The sequence below is a fragment of the Lepisosteus oculatus genome, chromosome 7, assembly GCF_040954835.1.
Source record: "Lepisosteus oculatus isolate fLepOcu1 chromosome 7, fLepOcu1.hap2, whole genome shotgun sequence".
NCBI classification, from domain to species: domain Eukaryota; kingdom Metazoa; phylum Chordata; class Actinopteri; order Semionotiformes; family Lepisosteidae; genus Lepisosteus; species Lepisosteus oculatus.
In genome coordinates this window covers 49,055,693-49,078,336 of record NC_090702.1, presented here as the reverse complement: position 1 = coordinate 49,078,336, position 22,644 = coordinate 49,055,693, and the positions used below count along the sequence as shown (strand labels likewise).

The 22,644-nt window shown below is 41.3% G+C and overlaps 2 protein-coding genes across 4 annotated transcripts in view; one reads left to right on the top strand and one right to left on the bottom strand.

The window, feature by feature from the left end:
- The window catches only part of LOC102688582 (dynein axonemal heavy chain 3-like), a 238,715-nt gene extending 235,401 nt beyond the window's left edge, over window positions 1–3,314 (top strand). For all 3 annotated transcript variants that reach the window (XM_069192669.1, XM_069192670.1, XM_069192672.1), the window contains 2 exons: window positions 195–382; window positions 507–3,314. In XM_069192669.1, coding sequence (XP_069048770.1) covers window positions 195–337 — 143 coding nt within the window. In that variant the 3' untranslated portion in view covers window positions 338–382; window positions 507–3,314. The remainder of the gene's footprint in view (window positions 1–194; window positions 383–506) is intronic.
- Window positions 3,315–4,717: 1,403 nt separating this feature from the next.
- Window positions 4,718–20,681, bottom strand: LOC102688785 (trichohyalin-like). Its single transcript, XM_069192646.1, has 6 exons — window positions 20,367–20,681; window positions 17,990–18,013; window positions 17,579–17,599; window positions 10,286–12,595; window positions 9,147–9,227; window positions 4,718–9,041 (listed from the first exon to the last, which is right to left on the bottom strand). Exons 1-6 carry the CDS (start codon window positions 20,392–20,394, stop codon window positions 9,010–9,012), a joined length of 2,496 nt encoding a protein of 831 aa, XP_069048747.1. The 5' UTR covers window positions 20,395–20,681; the 3' UTR covers window positions 4,718–9,009.
- Between the last annotated feature and the right edge of the window lie 1,963 nt (window positions 20,682–22,644).

Genomic DNA, 22,644 nt, shown 5'->3' with positions numbered 1-22,644 from the left:
GAAAAATAAGTAGGTCTCAGTCTTAAACTATACCTGCTTGTATCAGTCGCTGACTTGTGGTGATATATTCTACATGAAGCTGGCGTTTTGCAATCTTGATACTAACATGATGGTCTCATTCCTTTCCCTCCCTCTTCTTTCTCCCTTTCCCAATCCTCTTCACCCCCTCCATCACTCTCTTCTTCTCTGTGCAGTGTATCAGACCGCCGAGCGTGGTGGTCAGTGTTACCCGGGCCGGTGCAATAACCTGGTGCTGACCCTGTCCCTGCCATCCCAGGAGCCACCCAGTCACTGGGTGAGACGGGGTGTCGCCTGCCTGTGCCAGCTGCACTACTGACAAGCAGTCCTGCTCCATCTTTTTAAAATGAAAATCTAGCTAGAGGCAAGTACAGAAATTAGATCATTAGGTTCTCTAATGGGAATTTCCAGTCCAATGTCCTTGTATGATGGCATTGTGATGAAGGATGAAACATTAAATGAAGTTTTGACTACTTTTGTCATTTCAGATCCCACAGCTCTGTCATGAAGGGTTTGAGTGTTACCCCAGTGCCCTGTCTAATGTCCTTTCTGGGCTTGTACAATCCTACATATACAGTATGTGACAAGGCCTATCCTGAGCTTGGGTAGCTAAAAGCTCTCAACAGTCAATTACTAGCAGATGTTATTAAAGACCCTTTCCAGTACTGAAGAAAAGCACTCAAAAATCCCAAATTACCTCCATAAGAGTTCACATCCTTTATATACCCTTACATAACACAAAAGCCTAATTATACCCATGTGACAATGTATTTTTCCAGACCTGTCACCAATACATTTATAACTAACACCCAGTGTGGCTATTTACAACAATTAGAGTTTATATAGTGGTCTCTAGTGGCAGGTTTATATAATTGCAGAGCCTTCTGATGCAGGCCTAACACAGCTTCTCCCACTATAGCTCTTAGCAATAGGGAAAGCATCATCCCTATTGATGTAACACAGAGCAGAGGGGAGAGGAACAGTTCCAGCAAGTATCTTCTTGGGTGAAACCCCCTCTGCTGTGAGCTCCCTCTGCTGTAAGTTCCCCAGAAAGATATCAGTACCCACTCTTTTCCAAAAGGACTGTTTTGCTTCAAGTTCTCTCTCAGAGGTTGTCTGCATGGCTCTGTCACCCTAACTGCTGCAGGGGCGCCGTATGAATGGCAGACCCTGTGCTTCTCTCCCTGTCTGTGTCTCATGGAGAGCAAGTTGGGATATGCAAAAAGACAAATTACTAATACAAGAAACTTTATATGGCCAATAAAGTGATCTTACCTCTCTTACCTTACCTCTTAGTCATGAGCCCCTGGTCATGGATGCTCAATAGATCCTTCAGCTCAGCTTCAGAAGTAGGCTTTTACTCTGAATCTTTCCTCCAGCAATACTCACCTTAAACTGGACCCATCTTCCATGATCTGAGGGCCCACTGGGGTTGGGTTGCACTCCTCCCATGCTTCCTTCACGTGTGCTGGCATGACTGACCCTATCAATGCTTCTTCTTCCTCGTTCCTAAGTAGGGAACCATCAGGTCGACCTTGGGCATTCCAGAGAAGGCCATGCTGTACTCTGGTCCTGTTCCAGGTACTTCCCTGAACAGGACAGCATGCATTGCAGGGTGCAGCGTGCAGATTGGTGCAGCGGTGCCAGTCATGAACAGAACCCTCATAGCTGTCATACCAATCTTGGTCCATTTTGGGGCTATCCACATAGTGCCGAGAGGTATCACTGCACCATTCATATCATGCCCAAGTATCTGGGGCTTAGGTCCAGTCTATGGTGGGAGGCACTATCACTCCCTCCTGATGCCATGCCTCCCTACCCATATCAGAAAGCTGGTCCTATTGCCCTTATGAATTCCTTCTCTTCCCCAAAGCTTCTCAGGATTGTGGAAAGGACTTAGGTGCTGTAACAACATTGCCATTTGTCACCAAAACTAATCTATTATGCTTTAAAAAATAAGATGAGGAAAATAAATAAATCTGGAGTAATTATGTATTTTTCCACAGCAGAGTTCTTGCAGATTTTGTCACCTTTCTGACAGACAGTATCTTCAACAAGGGTGGTTTCAAGGGTCTGCTCACATAACCACCCACAATGGCCACAAATATGTGAAGTTCAGGACAATGTTTTCAGGTTACAACTCAGGAACCTCCACTAGCAGCATGCACATCCTTTATATACCCACAAAATACCCAACACAAAGGTACAAATTAAATCCTCAACCTTTCATCAATTATCCAAATTCAGTAACTCACCCCCAGTGTGGCTATTTAATAGCATTAGTGGCATTCTAGCATTCTAGTGGCAGGTCAGCTGTAAATGCAGCCCTTTCTTAAAATGGCCTGCTAACAACTTATTAAAAGTATTCAGTGGAAAACAATTCTTTCTTGTAAATGTAAAAATTATTTTCCCGGAGAACCATATTTTATACAAGCACCACGTAAATAATAAATTATGAAAACAACAGATTCTAGACCTGGATTGATAAAATAAGAAATTATGAATTTAAGGTAATCCCCAAAACCTAGCTCACATACCAGAAAGGCTGCATATTTGAGATACTTAATAAAGAGTTTAACAACTTGAAAGTGGTCAAATAATTTTGGTTACCACCATTTTTCCTTCTGTAACTTTTTTAATGTTTTTGCTTTACATCAAGTTCTTTATGAACAGGCATCGTAAAGGAAATGAGCTTGTTGTTCACCAGATGTTTCTTTTTGCTATGTTTGGGGATAAAAATGGGTTTACTTTAAAAAAAGTGTCATGATTGGCATCCGGCCCCTAGAGGGCGCTCTGTTGCCCATTCCATATCCTAAAGTATCTAATTCGTTGGAATTCAGGGTGACACCTTTAGCCTATCTGGGTGTGCATGGCTCTCACTGTCTATTTAGGCCTAGTGTTCCCTGTGCTCTGGGCCCTGCACTGTCAGACTCATCCCTTGGGACAAGGCTGACCCCAGGCATTCCAGTCCCTGAGCCTTTGGACTACCAGTAATCACTCTTGTGAACCTTGCACCAAGCTTCATTTCCTGTTCCTGTATGCCTGGATTCCTTCCTTGGTCCTGGAAATACGTATCCCAAGTTCCTGAATCTGTGAAGGCTGGATCTCCTGGTTCTTGGGATTTTGGACTATATCCTGGTTGAGCTCATGGATCTGGTTTGGCTTTGCATGTATTGACCGAGTATTCCTTTGAATCATTAGTCTGTTTGTTATATGGAAGTGTGAATTAATTTCTCAATGTATGCTTTTTTTGCAATGAAATGCAGTTCTTCCAATTAAAATACACATGATTCTGATTTATTATTTTATGTATCACATTGTTTAGAGAGGCAAATATTGACCATTACAATTCATTGCCAGGTGGATTTAATCACCAACAAATCAAGGACTTTGATTTTGGGGACAAAATCTGTTAGTGTTTAGAATACAATTTTGTCATTTAAAGATTATTCACTACAGTACACTTTTAAAACTATAGAGTGTTAATGTATATAGAGATACCCTAGAACAGTGTTCTGCATGTATGTCAAACTAGTTTGTTTGAAGGTTCATGGGCTTCTCATTACTGAAGCACCAAACATTCAGAACTGCTTGGCAGCTTGGTCTGATCCTATTTTAGGGGATCTTCAATGCATTCAGTTGCCTCCTTCCTCTGATACATGCACACCCTTTGTCAATCTTTCTCCACTCATCCTCTGCACATAACCAAGCCATTTCAATTCTCAACGATTTTTGCAGCTACACAATTTTCCAGCGCACACATGCAGCGCATGTTCTTAGCCAGGCACATACACCCCAGCAATGCTGGATGAAAATCAGATGTTTCATTTCAGCAGCAGAGATCTTTGACTGCTGTGCTTCATTCATAGGCCCAGGTTTCACAACCACACGTGAACAATGTTGTACAATTATTTAGCAAAGCTGAACTTTGGCCTCAGTTGTCACCCTGCCTCAGAGAATGGCTTGAGAACAGCAACATTGTGCACACAAGAGTTCACCCACCTTCTTATTGCTTCCCTCACTCTCCTGATACAAACTCGTGCACTGCTCTCCAGCTCTGTGCATATTAAAGATCTTCTCTAAGCGACGCGGTCCAGGAGGCAGTGGGAAATGACCTCCTAGCCTTTAACACCTGACGAGTCGGTGGAAGAATGGTCATGTGAAAGTTTAAAATACAGGAAGCAGAAGCTTCCTGAGCTCTGCATCTGCTGCATAAATGGGAGCTCTGGTCCTCTATTATGTGCATAATCGGAGAGAAATCAAATCAGTGATTAATTAGGGACTAAAACAAAAGGGTCAATTTCAACGAATAAAAGAGGCATACTGTAGCTGCAGGTTTTTTTTTCATACTTGTTCAGCACTATAATAAAAATGAATATGGTAATAAGTCTCAATTGCAACAAACCTTTCATGATAGTCTCCAGGTGCGTATTAAAAGCTTCCCAATTGCAACAAACTCCAAACACAGCTGCCCCTTACTTGTTCATGACATAGCATAGCTAAATTAAATTGCTGAACACTATAGATGTAGCCACATACAGTAGTTAGGAAACTAAAAATAGTGAAGTGATTATTTGAATCAATCAATACCACATTAAACATCTGAGGCACTATAGTGAGCAAAATACATCTAATTAGAAATATTTCAACTATATTCAACTATTTAAGAGTATATAAAATGTAATGCCATCACACACAATGGAATTTTAAAAACATGTTTATTTGTCCTTAAAATGAAGCAGTGAAGTGATGGATTTTAATGACCCCCTGACCATCCATGCTGGTCTTAAATGGTGTGAAGTTAACAGGTAAGTGAAATTGAAAGTGTTGTTGGTACTGCTTTCCATCCATCAGTAAACTGGTTTCAAATATGAAATCCACCACCTGTATATTAGATCCCATCCTCACCACTTTATTTCAGTTCTGTTTCTCTTCTCTCTGCCCTGTTGTCCTCAATAATATAAATGAATCCTTTAGCACTGGTGTTGTACCAACAGTCCTTAAAACTGCTGACATCACCCCCTTGCCAAAAACGCCAAACATGGCTCTGGACAATGTTACCTTGTACCTTATTTCTGTCTTGATGCCTTTGTACTACATGTAGTCTTATAAATTCCTGGCTAATCCAGACCTCCCTATTAAAAAATTAAATTAAAGTTAAATTCAACAATAGTTAACTTGCTGATGGTGGGCATTTGACGGGATTTAGTCCTGAGCAGGGCATTATAACTTAGGTTACTGAACTATGCACAGCTGAATTTCTTACTCAAATGATGTCAACTTTTTTGCATATTTTATTTTTGTACTACTGTGTTTCTCCCTCTCTATACATTTTCAGTAAGTGAAAAGAGAAACAGCAAGGTTTTAAAAATGAGCTGATGAGGAGAATTACATGCGTTGCACCACTTGTGCAAATTCCAAGTTGTGAAAAACAAATTGTTTCTGTAAATATTTTTTTATTTACAATAACATTAGGCTAATTATAATGAATAACAATCATTGGGCTAAAAAGTGTCAAAACATAGAATGCAGAATTTTGGTATCAAATCTTGCCTGAGGAATTGGGGACTGCTAAAATCAAAGCTATCCAAGCGCCAGAAATCAAGCAGAGCTGTCAGTGAACTGAAACATCATGCAGATTTACGAAACTGAGAAGAGCTTGAATGAATCGGCCATTGAAAAAGCTAAATGTCTTATGTCAGTGGAAAGACAGTGACAATAGTTTCCCAGAATGCTACTGAACTAGGCAGTTACAAACTACAATTCTATAGATGTGGGATATTCCCTGGCCTTTGTAAGGACACATCTCTCATAGGCCAATGCAGAAAAACAAGGGAGGGTGTTCAAGCACTATTGCTTCTAATAAACAGTGTGTCCAGGATTTCTCATGCTATAGCAAGTGAGGTCCTAGAACGTGATCATCATGGCTCCAGGCAGGAAGTTTGGCATCAGTCACTGCAAGTGGAGCTCCGTAGTGTAGTGGGCACTTCTGCCTAGACCAGCACACCCGGACATCCCCATGTGGATTGTCCTACACAACAATTAACACCTCATCCTGCACAATGGCGCCACTTTTGCTGAGATCCACCCATTTATTAATCCACTTTATCCCATACTGGATCGCAGGAGAGCTGAAGCCTAGCCCAGCAAGCAACAGGTGCAAGGCAGGATACATCCTGGACAGGACCCCAGTCCATTGCTGAACACACACAGACAGACAAACTCACAACTAGGGCCAGAGGTCAATTCGCCTACCAGCATGTCTTTGTACTGTGTACTGTGGGAGGAAACCTACATCAACACGGGAAGAACATACAAACTCCATGCAGATGGCACCCCAGGAATTGAACAAGGGCCCCAGTGTTGTGAGGCAGTAATGCTGACCACTGTGCCATACTTGCTGAGATCCATCAGGGTGAAAACCATGATTCATCACTACAGAGAACATGGCTGGTGACTCTACCTGAGGTGACTTACAGTAGTGTAGCCCCTGAAATACAGATAGGGATTTAAAATACAGTTTGTATTGCTGTGTATTTATTGTAAGTACCCAGGTTTAGATACAACAGCTACAGGCACATCAGAAAAGATCATTACAATGATGCAGATTACTTCTTATGCAACACAGACAATTCTGAAGACCTCTTTAAAACTGGACCACAAAACTCTGCATTTTCAATTGCACTTCTCACTGAATTTTTATAACTGCCACTCATAAAATGTTGAACCATTTTATGTTTGCAGAATTTAATTATTTCTTTTGAGTAGATTTGAGAAATACGTGTACCTGCTGTACATTTTCAGAATGATTAAGGCACGGTTTGCCTCTATTTTGATAACTATTGGACTTTTGATTGCATCCTAAAAATCTGGAGACAATAGTCCTTCATCTTCTCTGCCCCTCTGCTGTTTTTAAGTCAACGTCATTATGTGGCATAAAATTCTAAATAAAAAAGTTTTAAAGTGTGATAAAAAGTTACAATATCTTCAATCAGCATTTTATCGTTTTTCACCAACAACGCGTTTGGGAGCCAAAAACGCACAAATGCTAAACTGTAGAGTTCAAGTAAATATTCGAGGTTAGGCTACCAGTCCGAGTACACGTTTAAGTGCTTTAAACTTACATTTTTATAATCCAATTTTTTCATTCATTGATACTTCAAATGAAAGTGAAACTGACTCCATATTATACATTTTCCCTTAAAATGTAGGGTTTTAAGTTTAAAATACCTTAAAGTAGGTTTAATATGCACTACGTACAAATACAAGATTAATAGTAAAAAGTAGTACAACCCACCTCGTTTCCTTGGCCGAATCCTGCTCATCTTCTTTTGGATTCCTTGTACCCTGGGTGATAATTCCCATGTCTTTTGTTTTAAGTGTCTAGGTTATAGGAAGCAAACTTCTAAATAAGATACCACACACCGAAAAGGGTGTCACAACTTCTTCTATCGGAGTTTGCGCGCAGTTTTCCATCCGGCACTAGTTTTGATAAAACGAGTTGTTTTAAATAAGTTCTAAATAAGGACCAAAGTCAAAATGCAAATATTACGATGAACCAACTTCTTAGGCCAATTAAGGCTTCAATTATCTAATATCTAACTAATATGGGTTTCTTAACTCGAGGAACTCCTGGGAAATAGGGCTCTGTTTCTGATGCAGACGCGGAGGGTGATAGTGCTCAGGGACACAGCAGCAGAGCGGTCAGACAGCAGTCTTACAAAACAAAATGATTATAATACAGGATGCGTTTACTTTTTCCAGTGCATGCTCCTTTTTCTAGTGTGTTTTGCACTCTGGGGCTACCATAAGTATGGGTCCATGACAATTCAATGCCAGGTACCAACAAATAATTGCCTCGGACTGGGGACAGAATCTATAGAAACATAGAACAATACAGAAGCGAAACAAAATTTAAAAGGCAAGAGGTAACTGTTCCAGGCAATATAAGCCAACAGCCAAGCCACTAGAGGAGAACATCAGAGAGGATAGTGCTGTGAGACGAAGTGGCCAGGTCCAGCAACTCAGGTGGTGATGAGTAAGAACCCAAGTGCAAGAGACCAGAGAGTGGCGGGACACCTGAAGAGCTGTTCACTGATTGGGACTTGGGCACTTCGGGTGCACTCTGGACCAACTAGGAGAAACAACTGCGACAGACAGGAGAGAAGGACCATTCTTCAGTCCCTCATAATTCTCAGATCTCTGGGTCAGCACGGCTGCAGGAAGCAGTCCCATTGAGATCCAGAGAACTAGGAATCCTCAGGGAGCTCAGGCCAATTGAGTGATGCTCTCCAGAAATCAGAGTGGAAACAGGATGCCTGGATCCCTAGGAAAAAACAAGGGAGCACGGGCAAACTGGAACAGAGTGCTGCAGTGCTGAGTGACATGAAGTCCTGAACAGGAGACAGGACAGACAGCTTCATTCCAGAGCATTCCAGAGATCTAACCCTGGTGAATCAGCCCATTGGGCAATCGGGCAGCCTGAGCTCCGGAGTGGAATTCTGTGCTGAGCTCCCAGAAAAAAGGGGGACACTTGGGTATCTCAGCCCTGGAGTGGAATCCTGTTGCGGAGCCATGAGGGAGAACAGGTATTCAACTTCGGAGATTTTGTCCTGCTGTCAAAAATCAAGGAAAGGAGTGCAAATGGGCTTAGCTTTCCGAGGTGAGATGACCCCCACCCAAAAGCTGCTGAGGCATCTGCCCAGCAAACCAGAGAACTGGGAGCAGCAGTGAGAACAGGACGGGGTACAAAGAATAATGATGAAGCATCACCAAACCGGCACCTCAGCATTGAATAGAAAAAAACGGGAACTGAGAAATGGACTGGATAACTGTTAAGACATTCATTAACTTAATTAAAAAATTTTAAAAAATCATTGAAAAACATTGAAAAATGTTTACTCTTCTCCAAAAAAATGTTCATGTCCCAGATGTATGTATCCGTTGTGTCTCCTCACAGTAATTTATTGGCTCTGCACTGGAGGAATCTTATCACCAGTTATCTGGTTTGGCACCTTCAGGCTCTGCAGAATAACAGAATGAAGTGTTACTGATTAGATCAATAATCACAACACAGTACTTTGCAGATTTTGTAAACCTATGATGAAGAGCATTGCTCCAGCACTTACTATCATCTGTGTCTCCTCCTTGATTGAGAGTCTCTGCTCTTCTGTCTTTTCTTTGCTTCTCGGCAATTTCTCCTTCAGACACTGCAAGACAACACAAGCATTTCTGCACTGTGACCAAAATCACAAGAAATGAGACTTTCTTAAAGAAATCAAGCAACATGAAAGAGTACCAACTGTAAGTTTTAAAAATGTCTCCAGTTAATACATAAGAACCATAAGAACATAAGAAAGGATGCCAACAACAGCCATTCAACTCATTTTCCTCTTTTGGTAGTTTATTTGCTAAATGAAAAATGTTCATTCAACTTCATTACATGAAGGAAGGCGCTCAGAGTTTGAGCCTCAAGGACTTGGACAGAAAGGAGCATGTTCCAGATACTTACAAATGTCGGCATAAAGAAATATTCCAATCTGCAGCCTAAATTCTCTTTTAGTTCCTGCATTAGAAATTTGTGCCTCCCTCACTAAATGCATGCCTTACTTGATATCAGACATAGCTGAATTTATTAATAATGTCACATTTCAGGATAGACTTTTTGGCTCTTGTGTGAGAAACCTAGCAGTTCAGAGGTTTAATTTTGCATGCTTAGATAACATGGCTTTCGCAAGGGTACAATAGCTTATTTGGTGGATGTTTTTCAACCACTCAAACTTTGTGTTGCTGTGAAACAATGAGAAACAATGTTTATCCTTGGGCAACGTGCACCAAGAGCTGAGCTAAGAGTCCCTTTTAACAGATCCCATCTCCACTGAACATGTGAGTAAACTTTATTTTACATAGTACCTTTAAAAGTGGCTTCCCAAAGTGCTTTACAGAAAGAAAAATGAGAGGAGACAGCAGAATTGTCCGATTACAGCAAGGGTGCACAATACAGTAGGAAAGCAGGACACACAGACACACCAGAAGGACAAGCAAAGCACAGGAAAACTGGGGACAGGGCAGAGTAGGAGCACCCTCTAGCTGTAGAGGGCGAGACAATGACCTCTGGATCTCTTTTTGACTCTGCTTTCTGCATCCCGATTCTCTTGGATTTCTCTCCCCTTCCATTCCAATTTAAATGTTTGTTGATTGAAAATTTCATCCATTATGTCTGTACACAAAAGTCACATTTTTAAAAGTCAGATTTTTAAAAACTTACTGTTAGGCGGGTCCTCGATCATGCCGTTTCTCCTCCTGACCGGCACACTGAGCACCTCTGGATTGCCCTTTAACTCTTCTTCACTCCCCTGTATCTCATCGGACTGCAATGCTTCTTCGGCAATTCGTAGTTCTCTTGGCAATTTCCACTGCTCTTCCACAGACTTCTCCATAGCTTTAATCTCTGCCTTTATTGGTTGGACCACAGTCTCAGGTTTCATCACATTTACTGATCTTCTCTGTTCCTCTTCATTCCTCCATATCATCCTCTTGCTTTCTTCCTCTTCATATTTCTCTCTCAACTCCCTCTCTCTCCTGATCATTTCCTTCTCATGAATCTCCCTCAGCTCCCTTTCCCTATCCCTCTGTTCCTTTTCATAAGCCTCCCTCAGATTCTTCCGAGTTTCCTTCACTTTGGTGTCACATCTTTCTCTGAGCTTCCTTTCTTTATCTTTAAAGTCTGCATCATACATCTTCTTTAGCTCCTTCTCTCTCTCACTCAGTTCCTCTTCTTTCCTGTCTTTCATCTCTCTCTCTTTGTTTCTGTTTTCTTCCTCATACTTCTGACTCAGCACCCTCACTGATTCTCTCCTTTCCTTATCAGCTCTCTTTTTCAGCTTCTTTTCTCTTTTCCTCTGTAACTCATCATATACCTCTCTTATTGTCCTCTCTCTGTCCTCATACTTCAGTTTCAGCTCCTCTATTTGTACCCTCTGTTCCTCCTCAAATCTCTTCTTCAACTCCTCCATTTTCATCATCTCTTCTTCTCTGTGTTTCTCTTTCAGTTCTTCTAATTTATGTCTCATGTCCTCCTCAAAGCCGTCTCTCAGGAGCCTCTCTCTCTCCTTCTGGTCCTCCTCATACCTCTCTTTCATGCTCCTCTCAAACTCCTTCAGTTTCTCCTCAGACTTGTGCCTCAGCTGCATCACTTTTTCCTTCTGTTCTTCTTCAAAGTTCTCCCTCAGCTTAATCTCTCGGTCCTTCTGTTCCTCTTCATACTTCTGCCTCATCACCCTTTCTCTATTTCTCTGTTCCTCTTCATATTCCTCCTTCAGTTTCTTCTCTCTCATCCTCTGCTCCTCCTCATATTCCTCTCTTATTGCTCTCACTGTGTCCCTCTGCTTCTCCTCATACTTCTGTTCAAGCTCCCTTCTTTTTATTTTCACCTCTTTCTTATGCCTTTTTCTCAGCTCTTCAGTTTTCTTGTTCTCTTCCTTATATGTCTGTTTTAACTCCTCAATTTTCTTCCTCAGACTCTCCTCATGCTTCTCTCTCAGGGCTGTCTCTCTCTTTTTCTGCTCTTCATCAAACATTATTTTCAGGGCTCTCTCACTCTCCTTCCGTTGCTTCTCATATTTCTCTGTCAAAATCTTCTCCCTGTTCCTCTGCTCCTCCTCATACCTCTGTCTCATCTCTCTTGCCCTCTCCCTCTGATCTTCATCAAACCTCTTCTTCTCTCTCTCTCTCTGTTTTTTTTCAAACTTCGCTCTGAACCACCATTCTGCCTCAATACTTTCTCTCAGCTCCATCTCTCTTTTTCTCAGAAACTCATCATATTTCTCTCTGATCTTCCTCTCTCTGACCCTCTTTTCCTCCTCATGCCTCACTCTCAGATTCTCAGTCATATTTCTCTTTTCTTCCAGATTCCTTGCAATCAGCTCATTTTCCCTTTTTGTAATCAGTGATCTAGTATCAGCCCTATAAATTTCATTACAGTAGTAATAACCACCATTTTTAGCCACTATTTCATCTATTTTGCCCAGGAGATCAGTGACTTGAGTGCGATCTGTCCTGTCACTGTTGAAAACATGAGACCTATTTCCACATTTCTTTAATAAGGTCTGCAGTTTTTTATAGGATGACCGGCTATAAGAATTTATTTCATGTTTTTGCAGGACCATGGTGTAACTCATAATATTTTGGCCTAAAACCTTCTTAACAGCTTTTAGTATTTTCTTCTCCTCTGTGATTTCGGAAGGAACCACTAATAGAAAGACATGAGGCCCTGGGAAAAGAAGAGAACCACAGTCCTCAATTTGAGGTCGAATCTTATGAATACCTCTAGACAGAAACCAGCTGGATGCCAGCTTTTCCATCCACTGCCCTGGTGTCTCAACTATAGTGACCCATCGCTCAGAAACCTTTCCCTGGAACTTCTTGCACTCATTGCGATTAGATTCTGGCTCCACTCTGTCCAGGATGATGTTTCTTACAGTTGACATCTCAGTCTTCCCGTCACCTAAGAGTGCAATTCTGAGCTCTCCTTTGCTAGCAGAAGAGAAGTGTCCTTCCTTCTCTTCATCTTTCGCATCTGTTAAAGTGAAACAAACTGTCACTGATACTATAGCTGGCTGAAGCACATACTATACCTTCACCCATACTAGGCTTCCAGAGGAAGTCTCAGAGGGATGTGTTTATGGGGCATGTATATGTATATATAAATGGAGAGAGGGATTTTCTTCCTGCTGCTCTCAACAATCACACACTACTCCACATTTCCGTGAATAGCGCTGGAGAACAGGACATGGGCTTTTCAAGTGGAAAGGTGAAATGTCTATGATTAAAGAGTGCATCACAAAGAGACACAAATCTGTCCAGAACTCTGGCTCCGATAACTTGTCCATCCTACTGCAAAATGATGTCCATAAACGTAACTTACTGTCTTCCAAATGTTGACTCCTTGCTATTTCAATGTAAAAATATGTAACTCATGATGAAACACTCTTTTGAATAGGGTTAAGGTGAATGTTCTAGGTGAAGCAATTTTCTGGGACATCATTTGGGATATTATAAGATTCTGCCTAGGAAAATCCTATTCTTTGAATTTGAACACACAGTGTATTTCACACTTCATAGACAATATTATATGAAGATAGTTCCTACTCCTCTATGCACACTCAGAGGTTTTTTTTAAAATGTTTTGGAAGTGTCTGGATGCAACTAATGTCCTCTTGCCTTATCCTATATTGAAATATCCCCTGTTCACACTTGCTACTCATGCTAGATAATGACGTTAATCTGGGCCTCTTCTATGGTCAGAAACAGATCTAAATTGGCAATAAAAATACTGTAATGCTGATTTCAAGTAGTAATCGCTTATGATACACATAAGCTTGGTAATTACATTTTCAAGGCTATCATGTCAGGATTCCTTTTTTCTTTAATGAAAACTTAGAAAACATCTTTAAACGTTCAACATCAATTTTACCTGATGATGTCAGGAGAGGAAATAAAACACTTTTGGTGCATGTTTAAAATTTCTATTGAAAGGCTAAGATCATGTGGTTGAAAAAGTAGACACATATAACACCACATTCAATGGATTAAAAGTAAATGGTGAAGGAACATATGCCGGTTCTGAGTTAACAATTAAGCCCTCAAAAACTGTTTTGCTATTTTGTGCATTCCAAGCTGGCCTAAGTTTGGAATGGTCTTTAGACTGGAAGTGTACAGTGCCTTGCGAAAGTATTCGGCCCCCTTGAACTTTTCAACCTTTTGCCACATTTCAGGCTTCAAACATAAAGATATAAATTTTTTATTTTATGTGAAGAATCACCAACAAGTGGGACACAATTGTGAAGTGGAACAAAATCTATTGGATTTTTGAAACTTTTTTAACTAATAAAAAAATGAAAAGTGGGGCGTGCAAAATTATTCGGCCCCCTTGCGTTAATACTTTGTAGAGCCACCTTTTGCTGCGATTACAGCTGCAAGTCGCTTGGGGTATGTCTCTATCAGTTTTGCACATCGAGAGACTGAAATTCTTGCCCATTCTTCCTTGCAAAACAGCTCGAGCTCAGTGAGGTTGGATGGAGAGCGTTTGTGAACAGCAGTTTTCAGCTCTTTCCACAGATTCTCGATTGGATTCAGGTCTGGACTTTGACTTGGCCATTCAAACACCTGGATACGTTTATTTGTGAACCATTCCTTTGTAGATTTTGCTGTATGTTTGGGATCATTGTCTTGTTGGAAGATAAATCTCCGTCCCAGTTTCAGGTCTTTTGCAGACTCCAACAGGTTTTCATCCAGAATGGTCCTGTATTTGGCTGCATCCATCTTCCCCTCAATTTTAACCATCTTCCCTGTCCCTGCTGAAGAAAAGCAGGCCCAAACCATGATGCTGCCACCACCATGTTTGACAGTGGGGATGGTGTGTTGAGGGTGATGAGCTGTGTTGCTTTTACGCCAAACATATCGTTTTGCATTGTGACCAAAAAGTTCGATTTTGGTTTCATCTGACCAGAGCACCTTCTTCCACATGTTTGGGGTGTCTCCCAGGTGGCTTGTGGCAAACTTTAGATGAGACTTTTTATGGATATCTTTGAGAAATGGCTTTCTTCTTGCCACTCTTCCATAAAGGCCAGATTTGTGCAGTGTAAGACTGATTGTTGTCCTATGGACAGACTCTCCCACCTCAGCTGTAGTTCTCTGCAGTTCATCCAGAGTGATCATGGGCCTCTTGGCTGCATCTCTGATCAGTCTTCTCCTTGTCTGAGCTGAAAGTTTAGAGGGACGGCCAGGTCTTGGTAGATTTGCAGTGGTCTGATACTCCTTCCATTTCAAGATGATCGCTTGCACAGTGCTCCTTGGGATGTTTGAAGCTTGGGAAATCTTTTTGTATCCAAATCCGGCTTTAAACTTCTCCACAACAGTATTACGGACCTGCCTGGTGTGTTCCTTGGTCTTCATGATGCTCTCTGCGCTTTCAACAGAACCTTGAGACTATCACAGAGCAGGTGCATTTATACAGAGACTTGATTACACACAGGTGGATTCTATTTATCACCATCAGTCATTTAGGACAACATTGGATCATTCAGAGATCCTCGCTGAACTTCTGGAGTGAGTTTGCTGCACTGAAAGTAAAGGGGCCGAATAATTTTGCACGCCCCACTTTTCATTTTTTTATTAGTTAAAAAAGTTTCAAAAATCCAATAGATTTCGTTCCACTTCACAATTGTGTCCCACTTGTTGGTGATTCTTCACATAAAATAAAAAATTTATATCTTTATGTTTGAAGCCTGAAATGTGGCAAAAGGTTGAAAAGTTCAAGGGGGCCGAATACTTTCGCAAGGCACTGTATGTATAATAATAATTATTATAATTGCTTACACTTATATAGTGCTTTTCTGGACACTCCACTCAAAGTGCTTTACAGGTAATGGGGATCCCTTCCACCACCAGCAGTGTGCAGCCCCACCTGGATGATTCAATGGCAGCCATAGTGCGCCAGAACACTCACCACACATCAGCTATCAGTGGGGAGGAGAGCAGAGTAATGAAGCCAATTCATAGAGGGGGATTATAAGGAGGCCATGATTGGTAAAGGCCAATGGGGAAATTTGGCCAGGACACCGGGGTTACACCCCTACTCTTTTCGAAAAACACCCTGGGATTTTTAATGACCACAGAGAGTCAGGACCTCAGTTTTATGTCTCATCCGAAGGACGGCGCCTGTTTACAGTACAGTTTCCCTGTCACTATACTGGGGCATTAGGACCCACATGGACCGCAGGGTGAGCGCCCCCTGCTGGCCCCACTAACATCTCTTCCAGCAGCAACTTTAGTTTTTCCCAAGAGGTCTCCCATCCAGGTACTGACCAGGCTCACACCTGCTGAGCTTCAGTGGGCGGGCAGTTGGGAGTTGCAGAGTGATTATGTATGTATCCTACACTTGAGTCAGCAACATGAAAAGGAACAGGGGTCTTACCTAATTAGAGTTCTTGGTTAATTGCACGAGGCTAGACCTAACTGCCTAACTTTCTGACCTTGTTTACATCTTAAATAGTAAAAAACTGTTGCTGACCAATCATAAACATGTATGTTTATACGGGAATGTTGCTCATCTTCAAGAATAAAAGTCTGTTGCTATCCTTAGAAAAGTGTGTGAAAAATTAGGGTAAATTGTTAACTTGTCATCTCATAATTCTGTCATCCTTTATTTGTGGTAAAGAACATATCAGCTTGATTCACCAGACTCGTAAGGTTTACTGAGAAAAATTAACAAAATAATAAATACTAAAAAATAATGAAAAGTTAACTCCTGTAATTTTACAAAGATAAGATTTTCAGGATTATAATTTTTGAGATACCAAAAGACATTTACATGGTTTTATACTGTATTTTGTAAAACTCTGAACTTGTAGTTTCTTGTGGTCAAAACTTCTATATTATTGTAACACCACTGTAGATGAACACAACTGGCCATGATAACAGGGAGCAACAGCTCCTCTCTCTATCTTTATTCTCCACAACTCTGTGTCAAAAATGCCAGTTCTCTCAAAGCACTGACAGTGCTATGCTTTTTCCTTACATGTATATAGCGCTTCTCTGGACACTTTATTCAAAGCTCTTTACAGGTAACGGGGGCTCCCCTCCACCACCACCAATGTGCAGCCCCACCTGGATGATGCGACGGCAGCCATAGTGCTCCAGAACGCTCACCACACACCAGCTCTCAGTGGGGAGGAGAGCAGAGTGATGAAGCCAGTTCAGAGATGAGGATTATGAGGAGGCCATGATTGGTAAAGCCCAATGGGAAATTTGGCCAGGGTTATACCCCTACTCTTTTCAAGAAATGCCCCAGGACTTTTAATGACTACAGAGTTAGGGCGTGACAGTTTTATGTCCCATCCAAAGGACAACGCCTTTTTACTGTATAGTGTTCCCATCACTATACTGGGGCAAAGGACCCATACAGACCGCAGGGTGAGTGCCCCCTACTGGCCCCACTAACAGCTCTTTCAGTTGCAATCTTAGCTTTCCCAGAAGGTCTCCCATCTCACGCCTGCAGAGCTTCAGTGGGCTGCCAGTTGGGAATTGCAGGGTGATATGCTGCTGGTAAAGTTGATTCTTTTCAGCTCTTTAACATGTTGGCCATGGCTTTTTAACCATTACTTTACTTTTCATAACATAAATCTCCAAATCTGAGAAGGAAAAACCTGCAAATTTAAACATACATTATCCCTGTCAAGAGGCTTGTTCGGATAAGGCTTCAATTAAGTAATGAGGCTGGGCTGGAATTTAAACCAGCCACTGTGTAGCAGGGTGACATAGCTGCTCTTATAATATTCATTTATATATAATAAAATGTTTAAGAAAAGCACAGAATAAAGAAAATGTTGGTTTCCCTAGTTTTAACATACTTATAAAAAAATTGGAAATTAGCATAATACCGATTATTATTGTACAACAGGCTGTGCTTGTATCACCTACCTCGAGAGTTCACCTACCGAAGGCTACATCACTTGAGTTTACAAGACTGGCAATGAAGAAAGAACAAGAGCACACTTACCATCACCTTCCTGGCTGATAACTAGGGGAAAAAAAGATACAGGTGATTGCTGCTGCAGAATCAGTTTCACAGCACAATGACATCCTTCCCATTGTGTTCTACAAAGTTAAAATTAGCATTAAAGTCATTGTGAAATGAGAATATGAAACTGATCTGAAAATGTGAGGGTAAAATACTGTGGTCAGTTCCTCACCAGCTGTTGGACAGGAAGGAATGAGAGCTGGAAGGATAACCTCAGGATACTTTAGAAATATGCTGAGTGGTTTTATTGACCGTTAAAGGCTGAAATCTAGGTAAGGTAGCTCATAAGAATGTACCTGTAAATTGTGAAAGGTCTTAATCATTATCCAAACTAGAATGAGCTCCCTACAAAGGATATTTGTACAGGAAGAGTGAAAAAATGAAACTTACGTTCTATAGTCTCTGGATCATTTCCTTAAGGGTACAAAATACACAAAAGACAATTAATTAATATAACACACATTGTGCATAGAGACACACTCAATTAAAAGGTCAAGAACAGATATTTTTGGCTTTCTGAATGTTTGTTTTTAAGTCTTGGTACTATATAGCACATTGTCCCACAAATTCCTCACTAATCCACAACTCCCTGTTAAAAAATAAAATTAAACTAATTTAATAAATTAATGAATTGGCTTCTGGTGAAATTGACCCTGGTGTGAGTTCTCTGTGTGTGCCCTGCCCTGCGTACCCTGCCTAATTCCTGTTGCTTCCAGGGATAGGCTATGACTCTCCAGTGACCCCTAAACTGGATGAACTGTACAGTACCTCACTTTGATGCAGCACTTATAAGCAAACATGGCTCTTTCTGCTGTTGATTTTGGAGTCAGAAATAATACGAAGACAGGGAATCTCACTCTTCCCTCTTTTGCATTGAAATAATAAGACTTTTCTGCAGAGATTAAATGCAAACATTCAGCAAATTCAGGATCTCAGTGCCTCCATTGAGCTTGGCCTTAAATAAATGTACCACTTTTTTTCTTTTTATGGCTGCCAGCAGGAGATCTTTGCAAGCATGACCATCTTGGAGAGCCCTGAACACTCACTTTGCAATGAGAGCCAGACTGAACCACTCTGGACTGAAATTCAAACCCATTCAGTTGCTGCAGATGACCCTCAGATGACAGGGATTTCATAGAGCTGGGTTCAACTGCACTCTCTCTTCTGGCCTTACTGTTAACAGTACATGAACTCAGAAAGGAATTTACAGAATTTGATCTAGATAAACCTGAGAAACCATATGCAAAATAATTTTCATCCATCCAAGAACATGGTTCAGCTTGTGAAATTGTGACTCACCAAATAACAAAGCGAACTACAATGAAGATTAACCTGCTGTAGGTTTCAGAACAAAATATATTTTATATATTTCTGCCTTATGTAAATAGGATTGTACAATCTGTGGAGTTCAGTCTTAAAGGATTTTAGAATAATTGGTGTCCATAGGTTAAATGTGTAAATACTGCAGTTGGGGGTAAATTCAAATTGTATTTATCTTTAATTTGATTTACATTATGTTTTTGGTGTCAAGATGGGGTCTGGCTCCCCCACGATTGTGTATTGAATAAAGCAGTTTAGAGAATGTAGGTTTTTGGTGTATTATCTTTTATTTTCTATTAATAATACATATCTTAATGCTGTATGCACCCTTTTAACACTTTATTGCCAATTGACATATTGACTGATTGTATAAATCCACTATCAATAATACCTGTCATAGATTGGAAGTACAGGTGATGATATTTATTAAGCTTTCATCTGGTACTAAGGATACAATATATTTATATTATATGCTAAAAAAAAATCAAAGACTTCATGTTTCTCCAGTCAGTCAATCAGTCGGTTTCTGACAGATTTCAGACGTCATGGAGGCTAGTGATAAAGTTATTTTTAGATATATCTATTATCTTTCAAATAGTTTCATTACTGTGCATTTAAAGTATGTGTCCAGGTTTAGATACGACGGCTACAGGCACATCAGAAAAGATCATTACAATGATGCAGATGACTTATTTTCACTTCACTGACTTCTCTTGTGCCAGTGCTGTTTTCTCATCTTCATTGTTGGCATTGAGGAACTTCTTATGCAACACAGACATTTCAGAAGGCCTCTTTAAAATTGGACTACAAAACTCTGCATTTTCAATTGCACTTCTCCCGAGGCACGTGAATTTTTATAACTGCCACTCATAAAATGTTAAACAATTTTGTTTGCAGAAGTTAATTATTTCTTTTGAGTAGATGTAAGAAATACGTGTACCTGCTGTACATTTTCAGAATGATTAAGGCACGGTTTGCCTCTATTTTGATAACTACTGGACTTCTGATTGCATCCTAAAAATCTGGAGACAATAGTCCTTCGTCTTCTCTGCCCCTCTGCTGTTTTTAAGTCAACGTCATTATGTGGCATAAAATTTTAAATTAAAAAAAGTTTTAAATATGATAAAAAGTTACAATATCTGCAATCAGCATTTTATCGTTTTTCACCAAGAACGCATTGGGGAGCCAAAATGCTAAACTGTAGAGTTCAAGTAAATATTAGAGGTTAGGCTACCAGTCCGAGTACACGTTTAAGTGCTTTAAATTTACATTTTTGTAATCCAAAATTTTCATTAATTGTTACTTCAAATGAAAGTGAAACCGACTTCATATTATACAACTTCCCTTAAAATGTAGGGTTATAAGTTTAAAATACCTTAAAGTATATTTAATATGCACTACAGTACGTACGAATACAAGATTAATAGTAAAAAGTAGTACAACCCACCTCGTTTCCTAAACCGAAACATGCTCATTCTTCTTTTGGATTCCTCGTACCCTGGGTGATAATTCCCCTGTCTTCTGTTCTACGTGTCTAGATTAACGGAAGCAAACTTGAAAAGAAGATATCAGTAGCGTCACAACTTTTCTCCTATCTAAATTTACGACCAGTTTTCCATCCGGCACTAGTTTTGATAAAACGAGTTGTTTGAAATAAGTTCTAAATAAGGACCACAGTAAAAATGTAATATTCAGCAACTACTTTATTCGTTAATCGATAGTGTGCACCTGAACAACATTAAAGAATCTACCTTTTGTTGAAAACTCGCACTTTCATTATTGAAAACGTACAGTACTAGTCACGGGTCTATGTGGGAACACTCTTGCCGTTTAAAATGAGCTGCTCACACTATTTTAACTGCGGGGCTCTGAACTGCATTTTGAAAAAAGAAGTTTAATGTCTTATCTGAGCTGAAAAAAACGTGCGGATTTCCGACTGGAATTTTTTTGTCGCGTACTTGCTTTTAATTCATGTAATGTCTGACTTTTTTATAGTTGCGGTTCTACTCTAACACGTGTTAGTGTTGGGATTCACGGATATTGGGACGTAACAGAGAATTTTCTAAATAATTTTCCGTTATGTATTGTCATCTGCTGTATTGTTTGCACCAAGTAAGCAGGAAGCCCTTAAAAGCGGGGATAAGCAAACAAAACATGAAAACACATGATGCCCATCAAACTGGCCGTTGTACTGTATAACTCACATAAACACAGCCTCTAAGCCACATCTCTAGGCCCTTCTCCCTCTGTGTCAATCAGGGAGTATCCTACATGGCTGTAATAATTAACGGATACCCAATGAGCCTATAATATTGTAACGCAACGGGGGCTCAGGCGGGCGCCCTTGCCGCATTAGGTCGGCCCCTGCACCGTCCGGGGCTCGAACCCGGGACTTCCGCGTCTCTCTGCAGCGACCTAGCCCCGTGAGCCAAAGAGAGATCTCTCCTCAGCCCAGTAGCTGTGGTCCTGCTATCACAGGGAAGGGCGGTGACGTCACCCGCTCTGGTACGCCGGCTCTTACACAGCGCCCTGTCGGCCGTAAGCGTTACACTCTCCCCCGCTTAAATCGCCGTCCCCGGCGAAGGGCTATCCCGCCCCGCTTCTGACACCAATGTAACGCAACGGGGGCTCAGGCGGGCGCCCTTGCCGCATTAGGTCGGCCCCTGCACCGTCCGGGGCTCGAACCCGGGACTTCCGCGTCTCTCTGCAGCGACCTAGCCCCGTGAGCCAAAGAGAGATCTCTCCTCAGCCCAGTAGCTGTGGTCCTGCTATCACAGGGAAGGGCGGTGACGTCACCCGCTCTGGTACGCCGGCTCTTACACACAGTGCTTGTCGGCCGTAAGCGTTACACTCTCCCCCGCTTAAATCGCCGTCCCCGGCGAAGGGCTATCCCACCCCGCTTCTGACACCAATGTAACGCAACGGGGGCTCCGGCGGGCGCCCTTGCCGCATTAGGTCGGCCCCTGCACCGTCCGGGGCTCGAACCCGGGACTTCCGCGTCTCTCTGCAGCGACCTAGCCCCGTGAGCCAAAGAGAGATCTCTCTTCAGCCCAGTAGCTGTGGTCCTGCTATCACAGGGAAGGGCGGTGACGTCACCCGCTCTGGTACGCCGGCTCTTACACAGCGCCCTGTCGGCCGTAAGCGTTACAATATATATTCTAAAGAATAAGTAATAGGTTTATATCATGCTGAAAAGAGAAGAAATAAAACACAACGTGTGAGCACCTGAAGAAGGCTCCACAGCCGAAACGTTGCGTTTTCTTTCTTCTCTTTTCAGCATGGAATAAACCTATTACTGGTTCCTTTGCAGCCTATGCATGCTGACGCAGCTCCCTGCTTAAATTTTACTGGGCCTAAATATTAGTGGCAAGTTTTACAGTTAACTATGAGTTGATATGCTGAGTGTTTTTTTACACCTGATGAGTTTAAAGGCTGAAATCTACAGTAGGTAAGTTAGTTCACTGGAATGTACCTGTGAATGTAATAAGGTCTTAATCATTATCAACCATTTCAGACTGGGGCATAATGATGTTTGTAGGTCAAAAGGGAATTATGGAACAATGAATAATAAAGCAAAAAGCTCAATGAGCTCCCTGCAAAAGGCATTGGTGCTGGAAGACTGAAAGAAACTAAACTTACGTTCACAGGTCCCCAGGTCATTCCCTTAAGGGTACAAAACACACAAAAAAGTCCATAGAAACACAAATAATTGAAAGGCAAGGAAC

What these genes read in the sequence shown, in the direction of transcription:
- LOC102688785 (XM_069192646.1), bottom strand. Translation starts at nt 20,394, where the DNA reads ATGAGCATGTTTCGGTTTAGGAAACGAG. An exon ending in TGATCCAGAGACTATAGAAC is followed by an intron (nt 17,600 to 17,989) that starts GTAAGTTTCATT and finishes TTTTTCCCCTAG; the next exon opens with TTATCAGCCAGGAAGGTGAT. An exon ending in TATCAGCCAGGAAGGTGATG is followed by an intron (nt 12,596 to 17,578) that starts GTAAGTGTGCTC and finishes TCACTTTAACAG; the next exon opens with ATGCGAAAGATGAAGAGAAG.